The sequence below is a fragment of the Cygnus atratus genome, chromosome 21 (genome assembly GCF_013377495.2).
Source record: "Cygnus atratus isolate AKBS03 ecotype Queensland, Australia chromosome 21, CAtr_DNAZoo_HiC_assembly, whole genome shotgun sequence".
Classification (NCBI taxonomy): Eukaryota; Metazoa; Chordata; class Aves; order Anseriformes; family Anatidae; genus Cygnus; species Cygnus atratus.
The window spans coordinates 7,166,851-7,192,232 of NC_066382.1; the positions used below are offsets into that span (position 1 = coordinate 7,166,851).

The window sequence follows — 25,382 nt, forward strand, 5'->3', positions numbered from 1 at the left end:
AACTACAGGTAGTGGGGTGGTGTAAAAATGCTGCTCTATACAGCTCTGGAAAGGCTTACCCATAAAATGATTTTCTTATGTTTCTGCCTGCAGTGAAAGCCTTGTGGGTTTCTTGAGAAGCCAGGCTGATCTTTCAATACTCGCTTGCAGAATTACATAACTTTTTTCTTGGAGCTACACATCTTTGATCCTGAGACTTGATGTGACACAGAGTCCCATAGGTCACACATTTAACACCTACGAGTTATGTCTGACAGGCTGCCTTTCCATGTCCCTGTGTTTCCCCTCCCTTCTGTGCCTTGGGTGAGCTGTGGTTAAGGTTGGGTAAGAACCGGTGCTGTTCACAAGTCCCTGCTGCAGGAATGTGTTGTTATCACTTCCACGACACAGATGTTTGTCTGCTTTGCATCTCGGTGCTTCAAAATGTCAACTCTCCACTTAAAGCCAAGGGGTTCCCTGGAACAACTTGAATAAAAAAACGCTTTGCAACCAGCTTCCACTGGGAGGCCAAAGGGCTCCTTTTCCAGTATGTCCTTCTCTTCAGTTACATGGGTTTGGAATACAAATGAGCTGGGTTTTGCTTTGTTTTGGTTAAAAGTTATGCAGAGTAGTTGAAGTGAGCTGTATGGAAATGCAGGACAGTGAGGAGCTCCTCTGGTGGAAGCAGCTCCTCTCTGCTTTGACTGTCCATGCAAATTCTATTTTTTTTTTCCCAGTTCTGCCTAACTGCAGGTAGTGTAAGCACAAAGCTGCTTCACGTCTTGCTTCACAGGGAAGCACGGACCATCGCTGAGCCCCCATCCAAAGAAAAGATTTGGTTCATCTCCCTTCCTGAAAAGAAACCTTACGTGAGGCTGGCCTGCGTGTGCAGGGGGGAGTGTGACCGCTTTGCACGTGCGGGGGCTGCAGCTGAGCCGGGCCTTGGCTTTTTCTGGCACTGGTTTTGCAGCGGCTGGGGACCCAAGAGCCCAGGCTCCAGCCGGTGCAGCCTGCTGGGGGGGGTGTATTTAGGTCTGCTTCCCCCACGTGAGGAAAGTTTGGGGTTACTGGCTTCAGCATCCCCCTTGCTGGAGCCTTCCCCGAGGGACACTTGCTGCAGCCGAGGGTGCGGGGGGTGTGCAAGCAATTCGGGAGGGGGGGATGCAGAGCCTGGTGTGGGTGAGGGTCACAAAGCCCTTTGGGGACGCAGCCGGGTGCATTTCCTCACAAGGTGTGGGGGCACCAAGCCCTTTGGGGGCACAGCCCGGTGTGTTTCCTCACAAGGTGGGGGCACAAAGCCCTTTGGGGACACAGGCGGGTGCGTTTCCTCACAAGGTGTGGGGACACAAAGCCCTTTGGGGACGCAGCCGGGTGCGTTTCCTCACAAGGTGTGGGGGCACCAAGCCCTTTGGGGGCACAGCCCGGTGTGTTTCCTCACAAGGTGGGGGCACAAAGCCCTTTGGGGACACAGGCGGGTGCGTTTCCTCACAAGGTGTGGGGACACAAAGCCCTTTGGGGACGCAGCCGGGTGCGTTTCCTCACAAGGTGTGGGGGCACAAAGCCCTTTGGGGGCACAGCCCGGTGTGTTTCCTCACAAGGTGGGGGCACAAAGCCCTTTGGGGACACAGGCGGGTGCGTTTCCTCACAAGGTGTGGGGACACAAAGCCCTTTGGGGACGCAGCCGGGTGCGTTTCCTCACAAGGTGTGGGGGCGCAGAGCCCCTTTGGGGGCAGGACCCGGCCGTTTTGCTGCGGGGTCACGCATTCCCCCCCCCCACCCCTCCCGGGGCCAGGCAGGGCTCTCGAGTCCCTTTCGGGGGCAGCCCCGGGGGCGTCTCGTCGCTGAGGGGGAGGACTACAACTCCCGGCAGCCCCCGCGCGCCGCCATTGCGCCGCCGCCCGGTGCGCGTGGGGCCGCGGCCCCGGGGCGGCCGCCGCAACCGGGGCCCGCCATGAGCTCAGGTCAGCGGGGGGGGGCCGGGGCCGCATCCCGCGAGGGGCCCGTGGCGGCCCGAGCGGGGCCCGGGGTTGTACCGAGCACAGCCGGGGGGGTCGCATCCTGCGGGCACGCGGGACGCGGGGGACACGCAGCCCCGCGAGGTGCGGGGAGGGCGCGGGGAAACGAAGCCCCGGCACCGCTGTCGCCAGCCCCGAGGCGCTGCGGTCCCCCGGCCCCGGGGGCTCGGCAGCTCTGCGGCTGCTCTGGGGCCGTCGGAGCGAAGCGTCCCTGCCGGCGGCGCGGACGCGGGTGGTTTGTAAGGATGCGAAAGGAGCGGGCGCAGGGGCAGGGCGGGAGCTCCGCCTGTCACCGCTTCCCTTCGGCTCCGCGTTCCCCGGCCCCGAGCGGAGCCCGGGAGCCGCTCGAAGGCGGCCGGAGAGGAAGCGCTTGGCGGCAGGAAAAGGGAGGGGTGCGGGGCCGCGTCCTGCGGTGGCGGAGGGCGCATCCCCTGCGGGGCCGCGGGAGGGATGCCGGGGCCCCGGCCGCCGCGCTGCCCCCTCGTCTGGCCGGGGGAGCCCCTTGGCTTGTGCCCGTCTCTCGCTCCAGCGGCATAGCGCTTGGGGTCAAACCTCGTCTGGTTGGTTTTTTTGTGTTTGGTTTTTTTTTGTTTTTGTTTTTTTTTTTTTCCATCGCACCGCTGAATTTGAGGCTCCCCGGGGCTCGTGCAGGAGGCCTGGGAGGGGAGAAGTGGCCTGGCTCCAGCAGCAGGGACAGGAGACGCCCTGCTCCTGGCTCAGCACGCCCAAACAGAGATGAGAGACCACGGGAAGGTGGGCTTTGAGGAAGGTAGGAGCCCTTCACTCAACCGACGTTTGGGGAGATGCAGGGGGTTGGGATATATATGCGTCAAATTTTTTCTCCTCGCTGCGCTTGCCCAAGTGGGTGCTCCTCCACCGCAGCCGCCGGGCGCTTTCTCCGGCTCTGGCTCCAGGCCGGCACGCAGCGCGGGGGCGTGAGGAGAGGTCCCGCCAGTCCCCGATGCCCGACGGGGGGAAACGCCAGCGCTCTGCAGCCACGCTTCCTGGACGGGCTTTATCGCTGCCGGCATTGTCAGCACGTGGCAAAGCGAACGCTGCCCCTGCTGCCGCCTGCCCGCTCCTGCGCAGTCCCTCGTTGCAAGGTGCGAGCCCAGCGAGGGTGAAATAAGTCACCAAAATCCACCCGTGGTAGATTTGGGGCTGCTGCGGGGGCTCCTTGCCTATGAGGATTTATTTTTCCACCCATCTCGAGCACTTGCAGGTGGGTGAGAGCGATTTGTCCAGGATTACCGGCAACGGCAAAGCTTGAACCCGGTCCTCTACGTACAGACCCTGTAGCTCTTGCTGCTGAGCCCATCTCATCCTGTTGTTTCTCCCAGCCTTGGGGCTTTTTTCTGTCTGTGCTCCCACGGCTGATGATGCCACGTCTGGGTAGGACCCGACCGCCTGGAAATACACGTTTGGCTCCGGATGCGCAGCAGGCAGGGTGTCCTGTTTCCCTCCGGTAGCCTGCACAGGGAGTTTATGTTGGAAAAAGCGCTGGAGAGAGAACTGATGAGATCTCATCAGCATTTAACCCCTTGCTGGGTCAGGCTTTGGAGCCGTTAAATATTGCTGCATGTGACCCAGACGCTGACACATTCAGTTTTCCATCCCTCATCCCTCCTTCCTGGCTTTCACCTCATCCTGGTTTTTTCTGTTTCCCCATCTCCAAGGGCCTGGATGGACCTTGCCAGCCCCATCGCACCAACCAGCCTTGCAGGCTGGACCTTCCTCTTCTCGTGTGCAACTTCCAGCCCGCCTGTGGGGATGGAGGGAGGGAGGAGGATGCTCAGGAACCCCTGCGTGGAGCAGGGAGCCTCTGGTGGGGACCGTGAGAGCAGAGGGAGATCTCCAAGTCCCCTTGGGGTTTGCTTCGAGAAATGTGCCCGCAAAAAGGCTGCGGCTGCAAAGGGAGCTTGCAGAGGAGGTCTCTGGGACCGGCGCGCGTCTGCTTTCGGTGTGCGTGTTGCTGCTGGGCAGAATTGCTTTCTCTCGGGGTGAAATTTCGGGGCAGGACCAGCACTGGCATGTGCAAACGGTCCCCAGCTGGGGTTGCTTTTCGGGGCTGTGTTCAGAGCCACGAGACGCATAGGCTCAAGGTGTCCAGCTCTGGTCTGGTGCAGGTTGCTCCAGCCCCTGCTAGGACACGCGCTGGCTCTCAGGGTGCCCTGAGCACGTTTCTCCCCTGTTTTCCCCCAATCCTCAGCAGCAGGAATTGCGTGGCTTCTCGGAAAGGTGCCAGGTAGCACCTTAGAGCAGCGCTTTGGGGTCGGCGGCGGTACGTTGCTCCCGTTCCCTTTGCACCCCCGGCAGCTCGCAGGGCTCCCTGATTCAGGTACCCCCGCTGCTCCCTCCTCACCTGGCTGAGTTTGCGACCGCTCCAGAGGCAGAAGCAATCACTTCCAGCCGTTCACCGCGGGGGAAAACCGCTGCTGCGGGGGCAGGAGGAGGAGGGATGCGGCTGCCCCCGCGCTGTGTTTGCAGACGAGGTGTGGCCGCTGCGATGCAAACTGGTCACGCAGCTTCACTGCGCTCTGCCCTCCCTTCTCCCGGCGCCGGACGCTTCCCGGATACATCCACCGGCAGGCAAGGCGACGAGGGGCGTCCCGGCCCCGTCCCAGCCCTGCAGCCGGCGGGGTAAGGCTGGGGGAGTCAGGCGAGAGCCTCGCCGGCTCGCGGTGTTTGGGAAGCTGCCAGGATGGGCGCAGGAGGTGAGAAAACCCACGGGGATGGGGTCGCGCAAGTGTTGCGCTGGGACCAGTTGTGGCAGCGCTCGCAGACTCCTCCAAAAGCTCTGCGGTTTGCAGGGAAGGGTGAGGAAAGGCAGAGCAGTGCCGCAGAGAGCGGGGAGGCGAGGTGGAAAGGCAGCGGCGCTGCCTGCTGCGGGGAGCAAACGGGTCACCTGCACGGCATTTCAGCCCTCTCCCCTCCTGCAGCCTGCTGGGGAAGAGTCTGACTTTGCCCCTCCTCGTGGGCTTCACAGCCCTTCCTGTGAGGGCTTTTATTTGAATCGAACTCCTCCCTTGAGCCTCTTGTCCCCAGCAGATGAGCTTTTGGGGCTGGACGGAGCCCTGCGAAGGGCTGCCGGCAGCGCCAGGAATCCGACCGGGGTGGCTTTTCCAGAAGCTCTTTTGCAACACCCGCGTGCGGCGAACAAATCGGTAACGCAGCCCGCCCCGGTGCCCTCCTGGAAACCTGCAGCCAGCCAGGAAACCGTCTGCCAGCTGCAGGGCTGCGTTCGTGTTTGTGCCACGTGGTACTTCCCCCGCTGCTGCTCAAAGAGACCGCGGCCGCTGCGCCCCGCGGGGTGATGCCTGCCTGTGCAAAAAGCGAGAGCGGTGCGTGCGGCTGGGGCATCGGCCCGGCCCCGCTGCCTCCGCGCTCTGGCACGCCACGGGTTTCAGTCCAGGGCGGATTTTGAGGCGTCCCGGCTGTTTCACGGCTGTGAGGGCGTTGCACGGCGGGTTGCTGAAACTGCAGATGAAATGACAAAAAGCGGCTCTCGTGGCCGTTTCCCAGCGCCCAGGCCACGTCCGGCAGGCAGGAGGAAACGCGGGGAGCAAATAAGCGTGAAAAGCGGCTCGGGAAAGCTTGCCGCGCGCTTGACCTGGCTCTGCACCAGCTCTGCTCCCTTCCCCCTGGCTCTAAGCCGCTGTTTGTGCCAGCTTTTCTCCCCGGGCTCCCTTGGCATCGCCCGCGTGACCGTCACGTGCGGCAGGAGCCGGCACGGGGGTGGCCGGGGACCTCTGGGGTGTCCCCTGCCCACGCAGCAGCTGCGGCCCTGAGCAGCTCCGGGTTCCTCCCCTCCCTCCATCAGCCTGGGATCTGGAGGCAGGTGAGGCTGCGGGTCCCGGTGCTGGAGGACATCTCGTTCAGCACGAGGACCTGCCTCTCTGGCTCCTTTCGAGCCACTGCCACCCGTCTGGCGAGGCTCTCGGCGCCCGTCGGTAATGCGTTTTCCCCCTCTTTGACTTTGCAGACAGCAGCAGGCTGCTGGGCAGCCCGCGGCCGGGCTACGGGACGCTGCAGCAAGACGCCGATAAATCCTGCATGGTACATCCGAGCGCTTCGGTGCGGGGAGGGAGGCGAGCTGGGGGCGGGCTGGCAGAAAACCATTTATTATCAGCAAAAGAAGGCTGTTTGCAAGCAGTAGAACGAGAGAGCTGTTTCCCGTGGTGTTTTCCTTGCCGTGAAGCTGCCCTCGGTGCCCCAGAGCAGCTTGTCACGCCAAGAGGCTTTGATCAGTTTAAGATTGATAACCTTATTGGGGTTGATGGGTAAATAAGCCAGCAGCCCCATAAGGATGAGCCAGCCTGCAGCCTGTTGCGGGGCAGATATCGCAGCGGGGCCTGGCTGCGATGGGGGCACGTGAGGGGGCCACGGACGAGCTCGGAGCCAGCCCGCGTGGCACCGTGTCCTTCCAGGAGGTCACCGGCTACCAGACCAAGCTGTGGCGGGTGGCCCTGTGCCACGCGTGCTCCGTGCTGACGGCGGGGCTCCTGCTGCTGCTCTTCCACTGGAAACCCAGCCTGGAGGTGCGGGCGAAGTGCGAGCCCTGTGCCCTGGGCCAGGCAGACTGGGTCATCATCAGGGTAAGCCCCCGCGGGGCTGCGGGCGCGGGGAGCCGGCAGCTGCCGATTCCCCCCGCTCGGACCCTGCCACCAGCCGCAGGTGTGTTGCAGGACCGCTTTGGACAGTGCTTCACCACGCGTGTGCGGACGGAGGTGCTGGGTGAAGGCAGGTGAGGGCAGGGCTGATCCCTCACGGCCCTTTTAACCCCCATTTACCCTTCCTGAGACAGCTGGCTGTGCTTCTGAGCAGCTTTTCCAAGCTCCTGTCCCATCCCCTGCGTTACGTTACGTGGGGGAAGCACTTCAGATCTGTAGCCCTGACTACGAAGGGTTGTGCTTGCAGCAGTGCCAGCAGATGGGGAGGGATTAACACTTGGTTTCCCACCCCAAGCAGCCTGGAGCATCACCCGGGGGCCAGGCTGGAGGACCGGAGGACCAGCATCGCCATTGGCGTGGCGGACGAGGAGGAGAGCCGGGACACCATCCGGCTCCATGAGAAGGAAGAGGTAGCGCCAGCGACCCCACCTCTGCCCCGTAAATCCTCTCCCTGGGCATGGGCTGCCCACCTGTGCCATTAACACCCTTTTTTTCTCCCTCCTGCTCCGCTCAGAAGAACATCTTGCGGTACTATCTCTTCGAGGGCTTGCGTTACGTCTGGATCGAAAGGTGGCAGGCGTACTGCAAAGTCAGGTATTTCTCTCCCCCTCCCCGCCCCGTAGCAGCAAGCCTCTCTGCATCCCTGCACTGCTCCTCTTGGCCCCTGAGCCCCCCCAGCGTGGTCCTAGCCCATCTGTAAGTTGCACGTCCGCACTGGGGCTTTTCTCCATGTTGCAAAGCCTTTGGGCACCGTCTGTGGGGCAGCGAGCAGGGCTGTCGCAGTGGGGAGAGGAGCCCGAGCAAAGCTCTTTGGCAGCTGCCCCGAGCGGCTCTCTCGGGCACTGGATGAGCGCTGCGCTGCTCGCGGATCTCCAGACTATGCCCCTTTTGTTCCTGCTCCCAGCCTTGGCACCCACAAGCCGTGGCCGAGCCCAAAGAACAAGATGCTCTCTCTTTCCTAAAGGGTTTTTTGTCGCCGAGGACCTGGACGTGCTGTTTGTTCCGCCGGGCCAGGCTCCTGCTGATTTTGAATCCATTTCTTCTTGTTTCTCTTCCCCCTCCCGGGCTTGCCAGCATCCTGGATGAAGGCTGGACCTGTGCGGATCTCCACCTCTCCCAGGCTGGGCTTGACCAGCAAGACCACAGCACCAGGTAGGGATTCAGCAGCTTCCTGGGACGCCCGGTTGAGATTTTTCCAGGGTCAAGCAAATTCTGAAGCGTGGGATTTTTCTCACAGCCAGCCCTCAAAACCAAGGACGGCCTTGAGGGCTCAGTTACAAGTGGTAATAGACCATTGCATCATCATTTAAACACCTTAAATCTTTACCATGCTTGAAATGAAATGGAGTTAAAATAGTGGCTTTTATCACTGTTAACCAAATTCCCCGGATATGAGACCACGGAGTTAATCTGGGCCATTTCCAGGTGATACACAGAGGTCACGGGGCTACTGTGCCACCCACTCGCTCCCCTGGCCTGTGGAGGGGTGGAGAGAGGAAGAAGAGGGTTTTAATAGCAGCGAGGTGGTTTAGTGGTACAGAGGTGTGCTGGACTGCCCTTGCTTGGCTCCTGCATCGCACGGGGTGAGGCACATCAGGTTGGCAGTGCAGCTTTTCCCTGGCATGTTTGCTCCCCCTCTGCTCTTTTCTCCCTTCTGCAGAAGGAAGATCTACGGACCGAACCTCATCGAGGTGCCGGTCAAGTCCTACGCGAGGCTCTTGGTGGAGGAGGTGCGCGTCCATGGCCAGAGCTGTGCTTCCAGAGAGCGACATGTCCCCGGCTGTGTGAGCCCCTGCGAGTGCTCCCAGAGCCTGGGCCTGCTGGCAGGGAAGAGAGGACGTTAGGAGAGGGGAGAGGACGTTAGGAGAGGCAGCTTGGGCAGTGATCGGAGCAGGCAGAGGAGGGACTCATCCTGCCCCTTAGCTCAGACAGCAGCATCCCCAGTTAGTTGCAGAGCATCTTCAGGAGTCCTGACCATAAGCAAAGCTGGGGAAGATGGAGGGCTTGGGAGAATTCAGCTAGTCCGTGCCCAGCCCCAGGGAAGGGCCAGCTTCTCCTCTGCATCAGCAGTGGGTTCCCGAGGAGCCCCGAGGTCTCACAGCGGTCTGGAGGAAGCTGTCCTCCCCAAAACCTGCTCTCTCTCCAGGTACTCAACCCCTTCTACATCTTCCAAGTGTTCAGCATCGTGCTGTGGGTCTGCGATGCCTACTACTACTACGCTGCCTGCATCTTCCTCATCTCCACCATCTCCCTGGGGCTGTCCCTCTACGAGACGAGGAAGGTTGGTGGTGGGCAGCGGCTGGGGAAAACAGAGGGAAAAGCTTAGCAAACCCCATCCCACCCTGGGACGTGGGTTATCTGGGATGTTAGTGGAATAACTCCTGTTCTGAAGCTGCTTGGCATCTCTGCCGGCGCTGAACGCGGCTGGCTGAGCGCAACCCGTGCCCCAACGGCGGGGCAGGTTTCCTCATCCCTTGCATGTGGTTTGCAGCCTGGTGCACTCAAGACCCGTTTGTCTTACGGGCACTTGGTTGTGCTTGTCGAGCTTTCCGTTCCCTCGAGGGGCTGCTAATGGCTCCCTCCCTTGCAGCAAAGCACCACGCTGCAGAACATGGCCAAGATGTCAGTCGGCGTCCGAGTCCGCCGCCCTGACGGAGGTGAGCGCGGTGCCCGCGAGCAGCCCGGGGGCGGTGGGCTCCCTGTGGTGGGCAGGCAGGTGCGGGGGTGATGCCTGACATGCCGGGCTTTTATTCCAGAGGAGGCAGTGGTGAGCTCCGCAGACCTGGTGCCAGGCGATTGCATCAGCCTCCCCTCGGATGGGATGCTGGTCCCCTGCGACGCCACGCTGCTGACGGGCGAGTGCATGGTCAACGAGAGCATGCTGACGGGTGAGAGCACTGGGACCCGGAGGGACGCCTCACGTCTCAGCAGCCCCTTTTCCCATCCTTGTGTTTCTGCACAAAGGCTGCCGGAGGGGCTGGCTGCATCCTAACACCCTGGGGTTATAAAGCTCCCTCTGCGACGTTCCTCACCGCCGCGGGTTTCTCCTGCAGGGGAGAGCGTGCCAGTGATGAAAACGCCTCTCCCGGCCTGCAGCGGGGCCGCCAGCGCTGTCTACTCTCCCGAGGAACACCGGCGACACACGCTGTTCTGCGGGACGCAGGTCATCCAAGCCAAGTCCTACGTGGGCAAGGAAGTGCTGGCCGTGGTCACCCGCACAGGTAGCGGCGCGCAGGGGACAAGCCGTCTCCTTCAGGGCGGTGGCTTTGGGCATGCGGACCTTCTGCCCCTCTCCCGCAGGGTTCTGCACGGCCAAAGGGGATCTCATCAGCTCCATCCTCTACCCCAAGCCCGTCAGCTTCAAGTTCTACAAGGACTCTGTGAAGTTTGTCTTGTTCCTCGCTGTCCTGGGTAGGGAGGCATTGCCGGGAGCGGCCAGATTCCTCTCGAGCGGTTGAACCCAGGCTCCCCACTTGGCTTTGTAACGGAGCCCGTTCTTTCTCCCGCACAGCTTTTATCGGCACGCTGTACAGCATCCTCATCTTGGTTAAAAACCAGGTAGGGCTGCAGGAGCTGCTCAATCCCCGCACGCACGTGGCTGATGGACCCGGCGCCGATGCGCGGGCTGCAAGGGTGCCCACCCCGCTTATGCACCCCTTGTGCGCCAGGTTCCCGTGGGGCAAATCATCATCCGTGCCCTCGACCTCATCACCGTCATCGTGCCGCCGGCTCTCCCAGCCGCTATGACCGTGGGCACCATCTACGCCCAGAACAGGCTGAAGAAACAGGGCATCTTCTGCATCAGCCCTCCCCGCATCAACCTGTGCGGCAAGATCCGCCTGGTTTGCTTCGACAAGGTGAGTTTCGGGCGGCGCCGCGCCGCAGTTTCCATCTCGAAGGCTGGTCCGGACCCACTGCTCCGTCCCCACAGACCGGGACGCTCACGGAGGAAGGGCTGGATGTCTGGGGAGTGGTCCCGCTGGAGAACCACCGTTTCATGCCTGTCGCCTACGAGCCACGCCACCTGCCCGGCGGCCCCCTGCTTTATGCCCTGGCCACCTGCCACACCGTCTCACTGCTGCGGGCGCAGCCCATCGGGGACCCCGTGGACCTCAAGATGATGGAATCCACCGGCTGGGTAAGAAAAGCGGTGGGGCATCTGTCCGTGGGGAGATGGAGGTCTGCTCTGCTGGGAGAGGAGAAAGGGGGTGTTAAAACCATCCGCGGGGCAGAGCTGGGGCTTGCAAGGCTTTGCCGTGGTTTCAGCGCCTGGAGATGATGGAGGAGGATGAAGGCGAGCTGCCCAGCTTCCAGCAGTTTGGGACGAAGGTCCTGGCCGTGATGAAGCCTCCGCCCGAGGCAGAACAGCCGCCAGGCAGGGTGAGCCCAGAGGAGGCTGCGCTGTGCCGACAGCCCTTCTGCAGCATTCCCCGAGCCTCTGGGGTTGCGTGGCAAAGCGTGCTGTGCTTCGCAGCCCCAGAGAGGTTGCACGTCCCATGGCAGGAGCTCCTGCCCAGCCGTGACTCTCCCTTTCCCCCACAGAAGCACCAGTCACCCGTGGGGATCCTCCGGCGCTTCCCCTTCTCCTCCTCCCTGCAGAGGACAAGCGTCCTGGCAAAGCTGCCTGGTGAGGATGCAGCCCAAGCCTATGTCAAGGGGGCACCGGAGATGGTGGCCAGCCTTTGCAGGAAGGAAACAGGTACGTGCCTGAGCCAAGGCTCCCCTCGCTGGGCCTCCACATCCCAGCTTGATTTGGGAACCATTGTGACCTTGCTCCTCCCTTGCGGTCGGCAGTGCCCCCGGATTTCTCCCAGATGCTGCGGCTCTACACCACGGACGGTTTCCGCGTCCTGGCTCTGGCTTACAAACCCCTGAGCACGGTGACGACCTTCGAGGAGGCCCTGCAGCTGACGAGGTTGGCGTGACTAATGTTTCTCTCCATTTAGATCCCATTCACTTTGTTTTCAGGCATGTCTTTGCCAGAGGTCCAATTTAGGGCACAGGCTCCTGAGCTGTTTCCATTAGTGCTGGCTGCCGCTTCCAGCTCTGACTGTAACATGCTGCCAGGGAGCAAGGGAAAGGTCCAGGGCGAGAGAGGCCAAGTGGCAGTGTCAAACCCAAACCCTCCTTCCTGCTGCAGGCAGCTCTGGTGCTTGCAAAATACCCGTAAACGCCGGTAATGTGGTGGTGGGCTGGGGCCTTGCAGCAGCAACTCCTGCAAATCGCAGTAGCGGGATCGCCTGCTCTCCTCGAGTGTTTCAGGGGATGTTTTGTACTCTGCTGCCCTGGAAGCTGCCTCATCCTGGCAGCCTGCAAGCAATTAAACCCTACCCCACGCTGGAGTAATTGCTGGCTGCCTCCCGGATGGATTGGCCGGTTTACACCCGTCAATCCACCCTTGTTGGTGAAGCCTAACAGCTCGCTGTATCCCGACAGGGACTCTGCAGAGAGCAGCCTGACCTTCCTTGGGTTCCTCGTCATGAAAAACGTCCTCAAGCCAGAGTCCGAGCCCGTGATCCGCCTCCTGAGGAACGCCAACGTCCGCCCCGTCATGGTGACAGGTGACGATGCTGGGGGAACAGCGACACTGGGCCTGGGGGTGAGATTGGGCACAAAGGAGCCGTAATGCGCAAGGGATGAAGGGTTTCTGCACCAGACATCAGTGGCCTGAATCTGGCAGGAAGCACAGCGAGGGCTCCCGGGACCTTTTTTATGTGCATCCCCGATACTTGTTTGCATTGTGCCCCTCTTGGCTGCCCTTGTTGATGGATCTGCAGCTGTAGAGAGGTGGGGATGTGCAGGCTCCGCTTTCATCAGCGCAGCATTAACCCTCAGACCTGGTGCGAGCAGCTTAAGCAGCAAAACTGCTCACTGTCAGACCCCCGATGGCACGAATGTGGATGTCCCGCGAGCATCCCGATTTGCACAGCTAGCAGGGTGCTGCAGCAAGGCAAGCAGCGCCTGCCAGGCTTCGAGGACCGTTGTTGGCTTGCGAACTTCACTCTTGATAGCTCCACACCGCTGCCTCTGCCTGCAGGAGACAACATGCTGACAGCCGTGAACGTCGCCAGGAGCTGCCGCATGGTGGAGCCCAAGGAGCAGGTCATCTTTGTGAGCGCCTGCCCGCCCAGCCACGACAAACCTGCTGCCCTGAAATTCATCCCCGCCGAGCTCTCGCAGGGCGAGGAGCAGCCGGAGGTGAGCCTGGAGGCAAGGTCTTGGGGGGCTTTGCCCAGCCCAGAGCACCGGGCTTCTTTCCAGTGCTGCTGTCTTCAGAGGCGAACGGGAGTGTGATCCTGCCCCTTTATTAAACGCCTGCTTTAGGAGAAGGTAACCTGCTCCTTTCTCTAGGAGCATGTCCCAGAAACGGTGGCTCAGAGCTGCTCCAAACGCCCTCGCTGCATGCAGCCTGCGCGGTGCTCCTCAGACAGTGCTCACACAACGGTTGTGGGGCTGGACAGTCGGCACGGCAATCTCTAAAAGAAGCCTTTTATCCAAAATCAAGGCAATGAGCTGCTTTCCCTGCCGCTCAGTGTGTGCTGAGGGAGCGTTTCTCCTTGGCAGGGTCTGTACCAGCAGGATGGGTGCCTCCCGCAGCCCTGCCACCTGGCGCTGAACGGCAAGTCCTTCGCCGTGGTTCGCGAGCACTTCCCTGAGCTGCTGCCCAAGGTTCGCCCGTCCCCATCCCTCCTGCAGGGAGCCACGGGCCGGGTGCTGCCCCCTGGGATGTGGCGCCAGCACTGAGCCGTCCCCTCCTTGCAGATCCTCATCCGAGCAACTGTTTTTGCCCGCATGTCGCCCGACCAGAAGACTCAGCTGGTGTGCAGCCTGCAGGAGCTCAAGTAAGTCCCCCAGGCCCGAGATGTGGGGGGGATAAAAGGGGGCAAGCGGACACGAGGAATTTCTTGTGTGCTGGAGGCTTTCCCAGCTCGGTTTTGCATCCCACCCCCTCCCAAACATAGGGACTATCCCAAATACCTGGGTGCAACCTTGAGGACTCCAAAGCCCCCAACTCTCCCCGTGTCCTGGTGTCATTAATCGACCCCTTCTCACTGCAGCTACTGCGTGGGGATGTGCGGGGATGGGGCCAACGACTGCGGGGCGCTGAAGGCGGCCGACGTGGGCATCTCGCTCTCGGAGGCAGAGGCATCCGTGGCATCGCCGTTCACCTCCCGCCTTGCCAACATCGAGTGTGTGCCCACGGTCATCCGGTGAGCAGCCAGCAGCTTTGTGGCGGGGATAAAACCACGCGCAGGGGGTCTCAGTGCCTCTGCCCCCTCTGGAATGTGGCTTGCAGCACAGTGGGTCTGTTTCTGTCTACAGGGAGGGCAGGTGCTCGCTGGTCACCTCCTTCGGGGTGTTTAAGTACATGGCCCTGTACAGCCTGGTGCAGTTCGTGTCCGTGCTGCTGCTCTACACGGTGAGTCCGTCTGTCTGGGCGGGAGGTGGGCAGGGCTGTGGGGGGATGTGGGAAGACCGCTCTGGGCAGCCGGCGGGACGCGCCGCACGATGCTCGGGGCTGCCTTCGGGTGTTTCCCACTCACCGTGTCATGGCTGGATTTTAACCCTCCTGGCTGAGAGCGGCTGGTTTCTCCCTCCCAGATTAACACCAACCTGAGCGACTTCCAGTTCCTCTTCTTCGACCTGATCATCACCACCACCGTGGCGGTGCTGATGGGTCGGACGGGTCCCGCCAAGGAGCTGGGAGCCGAGCGTCCCCAAGGGGCGCTGATCAGCGTCCTCGTGCTGGGCAGCCTGCTCCTCCAGACGGCTCTGCTCATCACTGTGCAAGTCCTCAGCTACTTCATCACTGTCTCGCAGAGCTGGTACGGGACCCAGCTGCCCACCTTCGTGTGGGTTCAGCGATGGGGACAGCGTTGACTTTGGCCAACCCCAAGGAGGCATCAGGCCACCTGGCAGCGAAAGGCTGCTGTGTGCTGATGGAGCAAGGGGTGGCACAGCATCCAGACTCTCCTCTCGCCTGTCCTTTCAAGCCCCCCTCTGATCCCCTGTCTTCTCCCCTGCCTGCCTTAGGTACGTGCCACTGAACAGCACGGTGACAGCTCCCCAGAACCTGCCCAACTATGAGAACACAGTCCTCTTCTGCGTCACGGGCTTCCAGTACCTCATCCTGGCAGTCGCAATGTCCAAGGGGTACCCATTTCGGGAGCCGCTCTACACCAATGGTGAGGATGAGGCTGGCTGCACGGGCAAGGGGAGAAATCAAGCCTTCAGCCTCTTCCACAGCCCTCTCCCTTCTCGCCCTCAGTGCTCTTCCTGGCGGTCCTCGTCATCCTCTTTGGCCTCATGATATGGCTGACCCTGTATCCGCTGGGCTTCCCCAAAACCCTGCTGAAGCTGCAGGGCATCGATGACTTGAATTTCAAGCTGCTGCTGCTGGGAATTGCCACACTCAACTTCTTCGCCGCCTTTGTGCTGGAGGTGGGCTTGAGGGCATTGGGCTCACAGGGGTTTTGCAAAGCCCATCCCATCCCACATGCCTGTCTGAGCAACACCTTCCTCAAATCCTCTCCTTCCCCTCTCTTTGCTGCAGACCGCCCTGGACCACGGCTTGCTCAGCTGCTTGCGCAAGCTGCGCAGGAAGAAAGCATCCAAAAAGCTTTTCAAGAGGCTGGAGAAGGAGCTGAGCCAGCAGCAGCCATCTTGGCCACCCCTTAACGAACCGCTCTTCGCTACTCCCAGGCTGTCCATCGCCATGAGATAGCAGGTGCCGAGCCTCCCTCCTCCCTGCTCTGCGGGCAGGTGCTGCCCGCCAGTGCTCGGCTGCCACCGTTTATTTATTTGGCCTGGTAGCAGGGCCAGCCACAAGCATCTGTGCCTGGCTCCAGCGTGACCCGGAGGCATCCGTCCCAGGCAAGGGATGCAGCAGGCGGCCGAAGATGGGCAGCACAGCTCGTCTTCCCCACAGGGAGACCCTCGGCATCACAGCTGTGAAGCCACACGCTCCAGAAAGGATGTGGCCGGTCTTGTGGCCGCGTCCAGCTGAGCCCTGGCTGAGAGGAGGCGGTGGGAGATGCTGGAGGAGCACAGTGGGGAGTTTCGCATGGGGATGCTGCCTTTCTTCTCCCCCCGAGCCCCACGCCCTCCTGGCTGGTCAAAGCCACGAAGTCAGGGGTCCCTCTCCTGCTGGCGGCGGTGGCACCCACCCTGGCCTTAGGGCTCTGCTCACTGTGAAGAACCCGCTTCCTCCTCCCCCTGGGCTGCCCTGGATGTGTAGGAACTGTTTACAAACCGCCCCAGCTTTGCGAAGGATGCGTCTTGAGCCAGCCATCAACCGCCGTGTCCCACTGAGAGGCTCGGAGCGTTTCACGCAGAGCCGAAGCAGGTTTTGCCCTTCGGTTCACCGGAGCAGCTGGAAGGGCAGCATCCCCTTCCCTGAGCTGCAGGAAGTTTCGGCATGGGATCCAGCAAAGTCCCTCTGAGCCCTCTCCACGTGAACGCAGTGGTGATGCTTCTGCAGAGCGCTCCCGCCGCTGTCTCTGTCAGGCAGGAGCTTTGTAGCATTAAAAACCCTGGATCTCTATTTTTTAACTCCATTCCAGTGCGTAGAGGTGTAAGTGCAGTTGGGAGAATGGCGTACCACTTCTGGTTTTCATACGGTGCTGTTGTGAGTGTGTCTAATAAATTAACACTATTTTCTTGACCACTTCGCCTGGGCTGGCTGGTATGAGTGGGCTGCTGGGACAGGGTGGTGGTGTGGAGAGCATCAAACGGAGCAGGTGAGAGGGGTTTGGGGTCACTTGGTTGTCCACCAGGGCAGGAAGATGCTGTGGGCACTTCGTCCCTCATGCCTGAAAGCAGAGAGCCCGGGGACAGCACCGCTGGGATTTTGGAACAGGCAGCAACCCAAACCAAGCAGTGGCGCAGCAGCTGTGAATAACCCCCAGCCTGTTTCCAGCTGGAATTTCCTAGAAAAAGAAAAAAAAAGAAAAAAAAAGAAAAAGAAAAACATAATTGCTGGAAAAAAGCAGATGTCCTCGCCAAGACGGCTCTCCGTGCAAAAGCGCTCATCGGGCAGCGTGTCTTCCTGCAGCGGAGGCGCGTGGAAGTCGAGAGAAGCCGGTAGATGGAGGTGCCGCGTCTGGAAAGGGAATTGCTGAGCTCCGCAGGTGGGAAGAGGGAAGGGGCAGCTCGGTGCCGTGGGGTGGGGGTCTCTCGGCCGCCCCTCAGCCCAGCTCCAGGCAGGGAAAGCTGTGAAGTCTGAGCCCCCGCAAGCACTAGCGGTGCCTCTCTGCCCTCCCGGAGCTAGGGATTAGATCAGGAAATGAGGCACAAGCAGAGGTAAGAGGTTTCCTGAAATCCTAGCCAGGGTTTGAGCTATTAAACCAGGCTTCCTGAGCAAAAGGGGAAAAAAAAAGAAAAAAAGAAAAAAAGAAACCCACACGGATTTTGCCTGGGCAGGGCTCTGGCAGCATGCACTGGATGCAGGATTTGAAACCACGAGCATCACCCATCACCTTTGTTTGCCACCCACACCAAGGCACCCAGCCCAAGGCGAAGCTGCTGGGGGCAGCGGCAGCTCCCAAATTTCCATTGATTTGGCCCCAGCAAGCCCAGGGCAGGATCAGTGCCAGCAGTTTCAGTCCCCGTGCTGTCTGGCCTGGAGCAGGTGCCCAGCCATGCTGCTTTTTGCCTCCCCCCCCCCCTCAGTTGGTTCTGGGGGATATTCCCAGGTTAGCAGCCCCCGGGTGTAAAGTGCATTGAGTTATTAACTGCCGGGAGAGTTTAACATGGGGCAGAGCTGGGGCCTGGGATTTGGGGGAGGCAGAAATTCAGGGGCAGCAACTGCGAGATGTGGTCGGAGCCGTGCATTTACCCATCCTGCAGAGCCCTGTGTTAGGACTGGATAAACAGGCTTGCTGTGAGATGGGAGCACCCCCACCCACCTCCACCCCTTCCCCTTTTTCTCTTTCTCATCTGAAACCTTGGATTTTCTCATTGTTTTTAGGGCGGTCAGCCCCCCTCCTTCCTGCAAAACTTTCACAACGAAGGAATTATCTACAGGCATTTGGGGTGCCAAAGCTGCCGTGGGGCTCCCCTTCCTCCCCACCCAGAACTGCCTGCTTCCCTGGGAAGGAATCCTGTTTGTCCCGGGGGGCTGTGCTGCTCTGCGCTCTGCCTCCATCCAAGTCCCCAGGCACCCTGCAGAGCATGAATTTGCTCAGCAGCTGGTTTGAAACACACCTAAAATTTGCAGGGTTTTAGCCCAAAGCGCCGGGATCGACGTTGCAGCGGGGTGAGCACCATGGGTAGGGTTATAGGGGGACTGGGGGAGGACTGGGGGCGGAGCTTTGGGCTTTCCATCACCCCCACTGCAAGCCGAGCATCCCCCATCCTCGCGGGGTCTCGCACTGCCGTGTGCCCTCGCTGGCTGCCGGAAACCCGCCGGCTCGGGGGAAAGGGGCCCCACGGCAGGCAGCAAATGCTGCAGCCAGCGCCCGTGGCCCGGGTGGGAAAAGGGGAAAGGGGTGGGCAGTACTTCCACCCGCCCCCCCCCTCTCCAGGATAAACCTACAGATCTGCTGCGCCGTTGCAGCTGCAGCAGCCAGGTGCAAAGGGTGCTGTGGCACCCACGTCCCCCCTTCTCCCTCCCGTCCCTAGGGACAAAGCAGGGGGCTCACCCCATCCATTAAAAGCCTGCCCCGTCCTCGCCTCTTTTGTTGCAATGAGAGGCGAGCACAGCAAAACCCCAAATCCGGGGGCAGCACCCCAATTTCTTGGGGTTGCCCCAATTTTTCAAGGAGCAGTTGCTGCAGACCAGCACCGACACCAAGAAACCCCCCTCCCACGGCCCAAAACTCATCGTGTCAGCGTGCTTGGCGCTGCACAAAGTCCTCCTCCCGCCTCTCTCCTGCAATCAGGTCAAAATCCAGCTGGATTTGAAAAAAAAAAAAAAAAAAAACACAAAGTTTCGCACAGCCCATTGCATCAATGCGTGCTCATTGATTTATTTTTTTTGTTATTATTATTATCTCCCCCCGGCAGGCAGCATCTATCTGGGAAAGGAGGAGGAAGGGGCCGGATCAGGTGTCGCATTAGGACCCAGTGGAGCCCCCATGTTGGAGGTAGGAGCTTTTTCTCTCATTTCGGAGTTTTTGAGCCCAGAGAGAAGAGACCAAGGCGTTGGGCAAGGGCGAAGGCAGCTCATAGCATCCGAAGCGGTAAGGAGTGAGCAGAGCCCCCTGCACTGGGGGCAATGCCCCCTGGCCCCATGCATCCTCCGCGACCTCGGGTTGGTGGCCCCAATTTCGAGCCGAACCCTGTTTTGGGGGGCCAAAGTCCGTTTTGGGGGCTGAAGCCTTGTTTTGAGGCCAAAGCCCATTTGGGGGGGCCAAGGCCTGTTTTGGGGAGTGGAGGCTGGGGGTCCACTGCTGGCTTTGCCAGCTTGCTTTGAAAACTTCCCGACCACATCTTTGGGGCAAGGCGAGCGCCCCAAAGCCGCTCCCAGCCCTTTGAGCTCCTGGGAAGAAAACTCCCACAGATTTTGGGGTTCTGGAGAAGCAGCAACGGTTTGGGGGACCCCAACTTCGGAAACTTCGCAGCCTGACAGCTGCTGTGGCCCATTTGTAACTTCTTGAATCAGTCTAAAAATACCCCAACGTCTGAAGGAAGCTGGATTATTTTTCTCATTATTTTTTTTTCTCCCCCCCCCACCCCCCCTCCTGGAAATAGCGCGTACAGACGGGATTTTGAACACTTCAATCATGTTTTATTTTATTTATATCCGGGGGGACAGGCGAGGAGGGGGACCCTGTTGGAATTGCGGTGTGTGAAAATGGGGAGGCGTGGAGGGGGGAGAGTGCTGCGAAGTTTTTTTTTGGTTGGTTTTTTTTTTTTTTTTTAACCTTTGGTCGGGGGCCAGAAAATTTGAATCCTTTCATATTCCCTTTGTTCTCGCACTCTCTGGCAACTGGAGAGCTTTAAAAAAAAAAAAAAAAAAAAAAAGGAAAAAGAAAAAAAAAAGCTGGGGGAGGGGAAAAAAGGCTGGGGAAGGTGGGGTTTAGCAGAATGAAAGGCAGAGGCTGTGGTGTTCTTTCTGCGGGACTGATTGTTCCCAGATGTGCATTGCAAAAACATCTGGCTCGGTGCAGCCGCCGGACCCCCGCTTGCTGCCTGCGCCGAGGGGACACAGAGGTCCCCCCGCCAGGGGCACCTCTAGGGGCTGATGTTTGGAGAAGCCCTGGGTGGGCGTGGAGGAGGGGGGCGGCTGTGCCCCCAGCCCCGTGCCTTTTTGCGGACACGTTGTGGAAAGTCTCAGGCGTCGGGTGCGCGAAGACATCGCGGCCGTGGCCGCCGTCAGCTTCGCTCCACGCGTCCCTCCCAAAATGGGAGCCAGTGGGTCTGGAGGCGGTGGTGGCTCTGTGGGAGGACGAGGCGGTGATGGTGGCACCGCATCCCCAGGGAGGAATGCAACGGGTGGCCCCATTCCCCAGCTGCGCCCCACAAGCTGGGGATGTTCTCAGCAGGGCCTGGGGAGCAGAAGATCCCCGGGTTTGGGGGAAATTCAGAAATTCAGTGCTCAGACTGCTCCAAGAGATGGGGCCAGTGTAGGAGGATGGCTGTGGCGCCTCCGGAGGTGGGCCCTGGGCCTTGCCTGAGCTGTCCGCAGGCAGGTCAGGGTGGTTTGGGGTCCGGGGCAGCACCCAGCTGCCCCCCCAAACCCAGACCTTGCCCACCCAGTCTGGATAAGGCCTCACAGAAGCCCAGGGCTTTCTCATCCCCACACGGTCCCTTTCAGCCCGCATTTTGCCTGGGTTAATCCCGGGTCCGGCACTCGCAGTGGCTGTGGGACGTGAGATGGGGCAGGGCTGAGGGTAGCAGGGCCCCGGGGACACCCCAGGTGACCAGGCTTCGTCTGGGGCCCATTCGGCCAAGCGTGGTTCTCCAACCTCAGCTCAGGCAGGGCCCGGCTTCGTGGCTCTCCCAGAGCCCGGTCAGGTCTGGAAGGCAACGACCGCAGTACCTACAAGCCTGGGGATGGGGGAGGACGGGGACCGTGGGGGCTGCAACCCTGCTGGTGGTGCAGGGCACGACTGCTAGAAGATGCAGTGCTTGGGTGAGCTCAGGGATGTGGTCCTAGGAGGTGCTGAGCTCTGCTGATGGCGCAGGATGCGGTCCCTGGATGGTGCAGCATGTCTAGGACATGGGCCCCAGAAGGTGCAGGCTCTGCTGGTCCCACTGACCCAACCTTCCCCAGCGGGGACCACAGGGAGACAGGCAGCGTGGGTGCATGTGTGGGACCATCCTGCCACAGACAGGCTATTTCAGCCCAAATTTTGCAGCCAGAACGAGACACGGTGACTTGGGCTCCCCTCCACCCCTGCCTCAGTTTCCAGTCCCCATCAGCAGAGTTGGAAGAGGTCCCCATCCCGCACCAGGGAAGACGGCATGCTTCGTCCTGGACAGACAGACACATTTGGTTGCATTTCCAAGGAGGGCAGCCATGAAAGTTTTTTGGCAGGTTTTTTCTTTTTCTGTTTCTTTTTTTTTTTTTTTTTCCCAGTTTTCCCTCTCGAGCTGGCGTGGGGAATCGCTGCTTGGAAAGCACTCGGCCCTTGGAGAGCAAGGCAGACGCGGGGCAGCCGCCGCCAGCTCCTCCCCATACCTCCCACCCACCTTTTGCTCGAAAGCAGGGTGTTGTTTTTTTTTTATTTTCCCTGTGATTTTAGGCAATCCATGCTCTCCCTGCAGCGAGGGCCCTTTGCAAGGAGCCAGGCTGGAAGCTGGGCTCCCTGTGAACAGCGGGGTTTTAATGGGAAGTGGGGAAAAAGCCTGAGGGTGAGGAGCAGGGAGAGAAATGGAATCTTTCGTCCTCCTTTTTAGTTCTCTTTATTTTTGCCCCCCAAGACCAAAGCCCCAGTGCAGCCCTGCAAAGCAAAGCGTGCATCGCTTCCACAGTGCGAACCCACAGAGGGGAGCACCACAAAAACTGGGGAGTGTTTGAAGAAGGCGATGCGACGAGACCAGCACCACTTTGTGCCCGAATCCTCCCTCCCCGTCCCCGTGCACGATGTTTGGAGGCTGCTCTGGTTGTACCGAGGGTTCAAAACCCTGCGGCGCCTTCCTGGGCTCTGACTGCAATCCCTGGGGGGGCTGAGCTCAACCCCCACCCCTTCCCCAACCCCACTCATGGCTCTGTTAGCTTGGGGGGGGGTCCAGATAACGGGTCGCATGGGATGGGAGATAGCCAGCTCCAAGCCCAGGCTCCCCTGGGAGGTCTCGCCATCCTGCCCATGGATATTCCATGCGCTTGTTCCTTGCAATTCCCATGGGAGCAGGGCTCTCGCACACACTCGGGGCAGGAAGCCCAGCCTGTGCATTGGCTTCCCACCATCAGGAAATTTCTTTTTTTTTTTTTTCTTCTTTTTTTCCCTTTGCTTTTAATTTTCAAGCAGCCAGCCCCCACCCCTGAGTACAGCCTCAGCCCTCAGGGATGCTGACACCCGTGTCACGAGCTGCATCGCCGCTCAGCACCCTGCTCCTGCAAGGCTTTTTGGGGGGGTAAAGGGGAGGTATTGAATGGGTGCATGAGGGTCGAGGGGGGGCTGATGCAGGAGATGGGATGCTTGGGGTTGTTGCTAACCCCACACCTTTCCCTCTGCCCAAACCAGACCGCACCGCACTCCTGCATCTACCTCCCGGCCCCAGTCACCATGAGAGCGCTGTGTCTCGTCCTGCTGGGCCTGCCAGGTGAGTGCCGAGCCCCAAAACCACCCCAAAACTGTGCCGGGTGTCCTCCAAACCCCAGAGACTGCCTCTGGCTGGGGTGGGGGTCATGAAGGGGATCCGGCACCGTGCGGCTCAACTGCGGGGAGCAAAGCTGCCAGGGGGTGGGGGAGGCACGCACTGGGAATTCCCCCCCCCCCAGCACTGTGACCAGGGAGGGGGCCAGGAGGTGGCTCCCAGCCCGATTCTATTTGCAACCCCTGGGGCTGGCAAAGGCCCTGCTGAAAATTAGGAGCGAGTCAGCGAAGCCGGCAGCCCGGAGCCAGGAAAACTTCAGGCGAAAGCAGCTCAGCAAAAAGTCTGAAAACAGCTGGAAAACATTACCAGGCGAGGCCGAGGGATGAGGGGGACAGCGGGGGTGGGAAGGGGACCCGGGTGATGCCAGCCGCCCCAGTGCTGCAAGACACTGGGCGAGGGTGCTGGGTGAGGCACCGTGGTCCCCGGAGGTGGCAGGGGTGCTGGGACCCGGCAGTGAGCATCCCACTTCCCTCGCCTCCACGGGTCACGCTCCTCCCTTAGTGGAGGAGGAGGAGGAGGAGAAGGAGGAGGATGGCCATCGGACCATCGCCTGCTGGGAAATACGGCAGAGGGTATGGTGGGAATCCAGACGGAAATCGAAAAGGAGCCATTGCCCACCCAGTGGATGCTCCGTGGGATCCTGGTCCTTTCTGGAGCAAAGGAAGAGCTGCTTGGGGTTAAAACTGGGGAAAAAAAAAAAGAATATAGGGAGCAACCCCCTTTTGCTCCCACATAAGGGTTTTGGGGATGGTGTGGGGCTCATGGCTGTGGGGCAAATGCTTGGTTTCCCCCAAAAGTAGGATGGGGAAGAGGGGTTTAGAGCTCTGTTGGCCACTCCACTGATGTCTGTGCCCCCCCGTGTGCTCCCAGCAGCGCTCCTGGTCCAGGGCCAGTACAGCAGGTTTGAAGGCATCACCTACCCTGAGCCGGTGCAATATTCCCAGTATGACCAGCAGGCAGGTGAGAGCACCTGTGACTGGGGGAGCCTTCGCCTCTCTCCTCCTCCTCCTTCCAGCTTTGCTTTCCCTGCACGGCGCTCCGGTGCGTCTTCCACATCAATCTCAATGCTCTCTGCTCCATCCCTGCCCCTAACATTTCCCATTCCTCCCTCTCCTTGATCCCATGTACAAGTGCCTCTCCATTCCCCTCCTCGATGTCAGCACTTCAAGGTGCCAATTATTTCCTAAGGCCTTCATTAAGGCTTTACAAACCCTGTGTGGCTGATTGAGGTGACTCCACGGGACATTTTCCAACCGGTTGCAAACCTGTGGGGAGCTCATTGCAACACCTTGCCCACGTGCAGTGCCTCACCCTGCTGCGCTGTTTCTCCCTATGCCATAAAATAAAAAAAAAATACTCATCCTCTTTTTCTCCCTTGTTTCCTTAGAGATTCAGGATTACTACGACTACCACGGTGAGTGCTATTCCACGGGATGCCAGGCAGGTTTGGGGGTGAGGGTGCGCACCCTCACAGCTCTGTCCCTGCAGATGTGACCCCCCGCACCCCTGAGGAGCAGTTTCGGTACCAGTCCCAGCAGCAATCCCAGCAGGAGATCGTGCCAGCTCCGACCCCAGGTGGGTGTGATACAACGGCCACATCCCCACCACGATGCTGCTCCTGAGCCAAGCAGCACCGCAGGCACCAGCCTAAGGATGCTTCAGCCCTAAAGCCCGGGCAAGGGGCAGCGGGCTCTCCCTCCTTCCCTCTTTAACCTTGTTCCCCCCCAAATTCTGCTCTCCTTCCCCAGCTGCTGCCCCCGAGACTGAGCCCACGGAGCCAGGACCCCTGGGTGAGTGCTCTTCTCACTCGTCTCCTAGCTCAGGGCGTGATGCTGCTGCTGGTCCTATTGACAAAAAAAAAAAAATGGGGCAAATTGAGTCATTTTCCCCATATAAGAATTCTGTCAAGCAGCTGGGCTGGCAGAGTGCCGGGGACAAGCTGAGCATCCCTTATCCCCAGGGGGGTTTTGTCCTCCTTTTGAGTAGGGATGGGGAAGAACGCGCTGCTGAGCACATGCCAGCAGCTCAGGGATTTCCCTGGATCTGCATCTGGCTGCAATCCGGGGTGAAACACCCCAAAATGATGCCAGCTCTTGTTGCAGACTGCCGGGAGGAGCAGTACCCCTGCACCAGGCTCTACTCTGTCCACAAGCCCTGCAAGCAGTGCCTGAACGAGATCTGCTTCTACAGGCGAGTGCGGGGGGGCTGTCGCCCAGCCCCAGCCTCCCCTGGGGGAGTCCCTCTGCTTTTTTTTTGGTGCTAAACCCTCTGCTTTCTGCCCCCCGCAGCCTCCGCCGGGTCTACGTGATCAACAAGGAGATCTGCGTCCGCACCTGTGTGTGCCCATGAAGAGCTGCTGCGGGGTAAGGGACAGGAGGGGACGTGTCCCCCACACACCTTGTGGACGTCCCCTCTGGGTGGCTCCGCCTCGATGGCGAGGAGGATGCTGATATTTCAGATAGCTCCGTGCATCGCTCCACCGCCAGTCATTCCCAGTACAGACCAGTTTGGGGGCGGGGGAGGCAGCATCGCGGTGTCCCCACCCCTGGCTGCTCACTGATTTTCGCCTCCCCGCAGCCGACCTGTGCCGTGACAAGTTCTCCAAGTGCGGCGTGATGGCCACCAGCGGGCTCTGCCAGACCGTGGTCGCATCCTGCGCCCGCAGCTGCGGCGGGTGCTGAAGCCGCCCCCCCCCTCGCCGGGACCCGCCGAGCCCCTTCCCCTGCCCGCCAGGCTCCGGCTCCTCACCGTGGTGCTAAAGAAACCGTGCATGAAAGAGCATAAGGAAAAAAAAAAAGTCCATTTTTTGGTGCACATAAGAATAAAGGGGGGGTATTATTTTTATTACTTTTGTTATTATATTGTACGGGGGGGGCGGCGCCAGCCCCCGCCGCCCCATTTTCTGCGTAGAGTATCCAAGAGAAAAAGCGTAAGGGTCACTGTGGCTCCCGTC

At 60.2% G+C, this 25,382-nt stretch overlaps 2 protein-coding genes across 10 annotated transcripts; both read left to right on the forward strand.

The window, feature by feature from the left end:
- Positions 1–1,870: 1,870 nt before the first annotated feature.
- On the forward strand, positions 1,871–16,328 carry ATP13A2 (ATPase cation transporting 13A2). 9 transcript variants are annotated; one of them, XM_035567873.2, is made up of 30 exons: positions 1,875–1,940; positions 5,977–6,050; positions 6,422–6,589; positions 6,680–6,738; positions 6,963–7,074; positions 7,179–7,258; positions 7,739–7,816; positions 8,325–8,394; positions 8,811–8,945; positions 9,255–9,321; positions 9,421–9,552; positions 9,718–9,885; positions 9,965–10,075; positions 10,176–10,222; positions 10,333–10,521; positions 10,596–10,802; positions 10,931–11,044; positions 11,207–11,363; positions 11,459–11,579; positions 12,101–12,225; positions 12,702–12,862; positions 13,229–13,333; positions 13,427–13,506; positions 13,723–13,875; positions 13,988–14,084; positions 14,267–14,490; positions 14,699–14,850; positions 14,934–15,106; positions 15,219–15,392; positions 15,594–16,328. In XM_035567873.2, exons 1-29 carry the CDS (start codon positions 1,931–1,933, stop codon positions 15,387–15,389), a joined length of 3,540 nt encoding a protein of 1,179 aa, XP_035423766.2. In that variant the 5' UTR covers positions 1,875–1,930; the 3' UTR covers positions 15,390–15,392; positions 15,594–16,328. The 9 variants fall into 9 exon arrangements, with proteins under 9 accessions (XP_035423761.2, XP_035423763.2, XP_035423758.2 ...); XM_035567872.2 differs by having other exon boundaries at positions 1,876–1,940; positions 15,479–16,328; XM_035567868.2 differs by having other exon boundaries at positions 1,871–1,940; positions 6,422–6,738; positions 6,960–7,074; positions 7,182–7,258.
- A 2,447-nt stretch (positions 16,329–18,775) lies between these two features.
- On the forward strand, positions 18,776–25,286 carry MFAP2 (microfibril associated protein 2). The gene is given in 10 exon segments (XM_050714894.1): positions 18,776–18,846; positions 22,297–22,375; positions 23,300–23,389; positions 23,817–23,843; positions 23,918–24,004; positions 24,178–24,219; positions 24,532–24,619; positions 24,718–24,763; positions 24,765–24,792; positions 25,007–25,286. Coding segments are annotated over 9 exon segments (549 nt in total). The 5' UTR covers positions 18,776–18,846; positions 22,297–22,338; the 3' UTR covers positions 25,111–25,286.
- Positions 25,287–25,382: the final 96 nt, after the last annotated feature.

Bases quoted from the DNA above. Each gene is read 5' to 3' on its own strand.
- ATP13A2 (XM_035567863.2), top strand. The intron at 11,045-11,206 runs GTGAGCCCAGAG...TTTCCCCCACAG, and splicing joins CAGAACAGCCGCCAGGCAGG to AAGCACCAGTCACCCGTGGG. The intron at 14,851-14,933 runs GTGAGGATGAGG...TCTCGCCCTCAG, and splicing joins GGAGCCGCTCTACACCAATG to TGCTCTTCCTGGCGGTCCTC.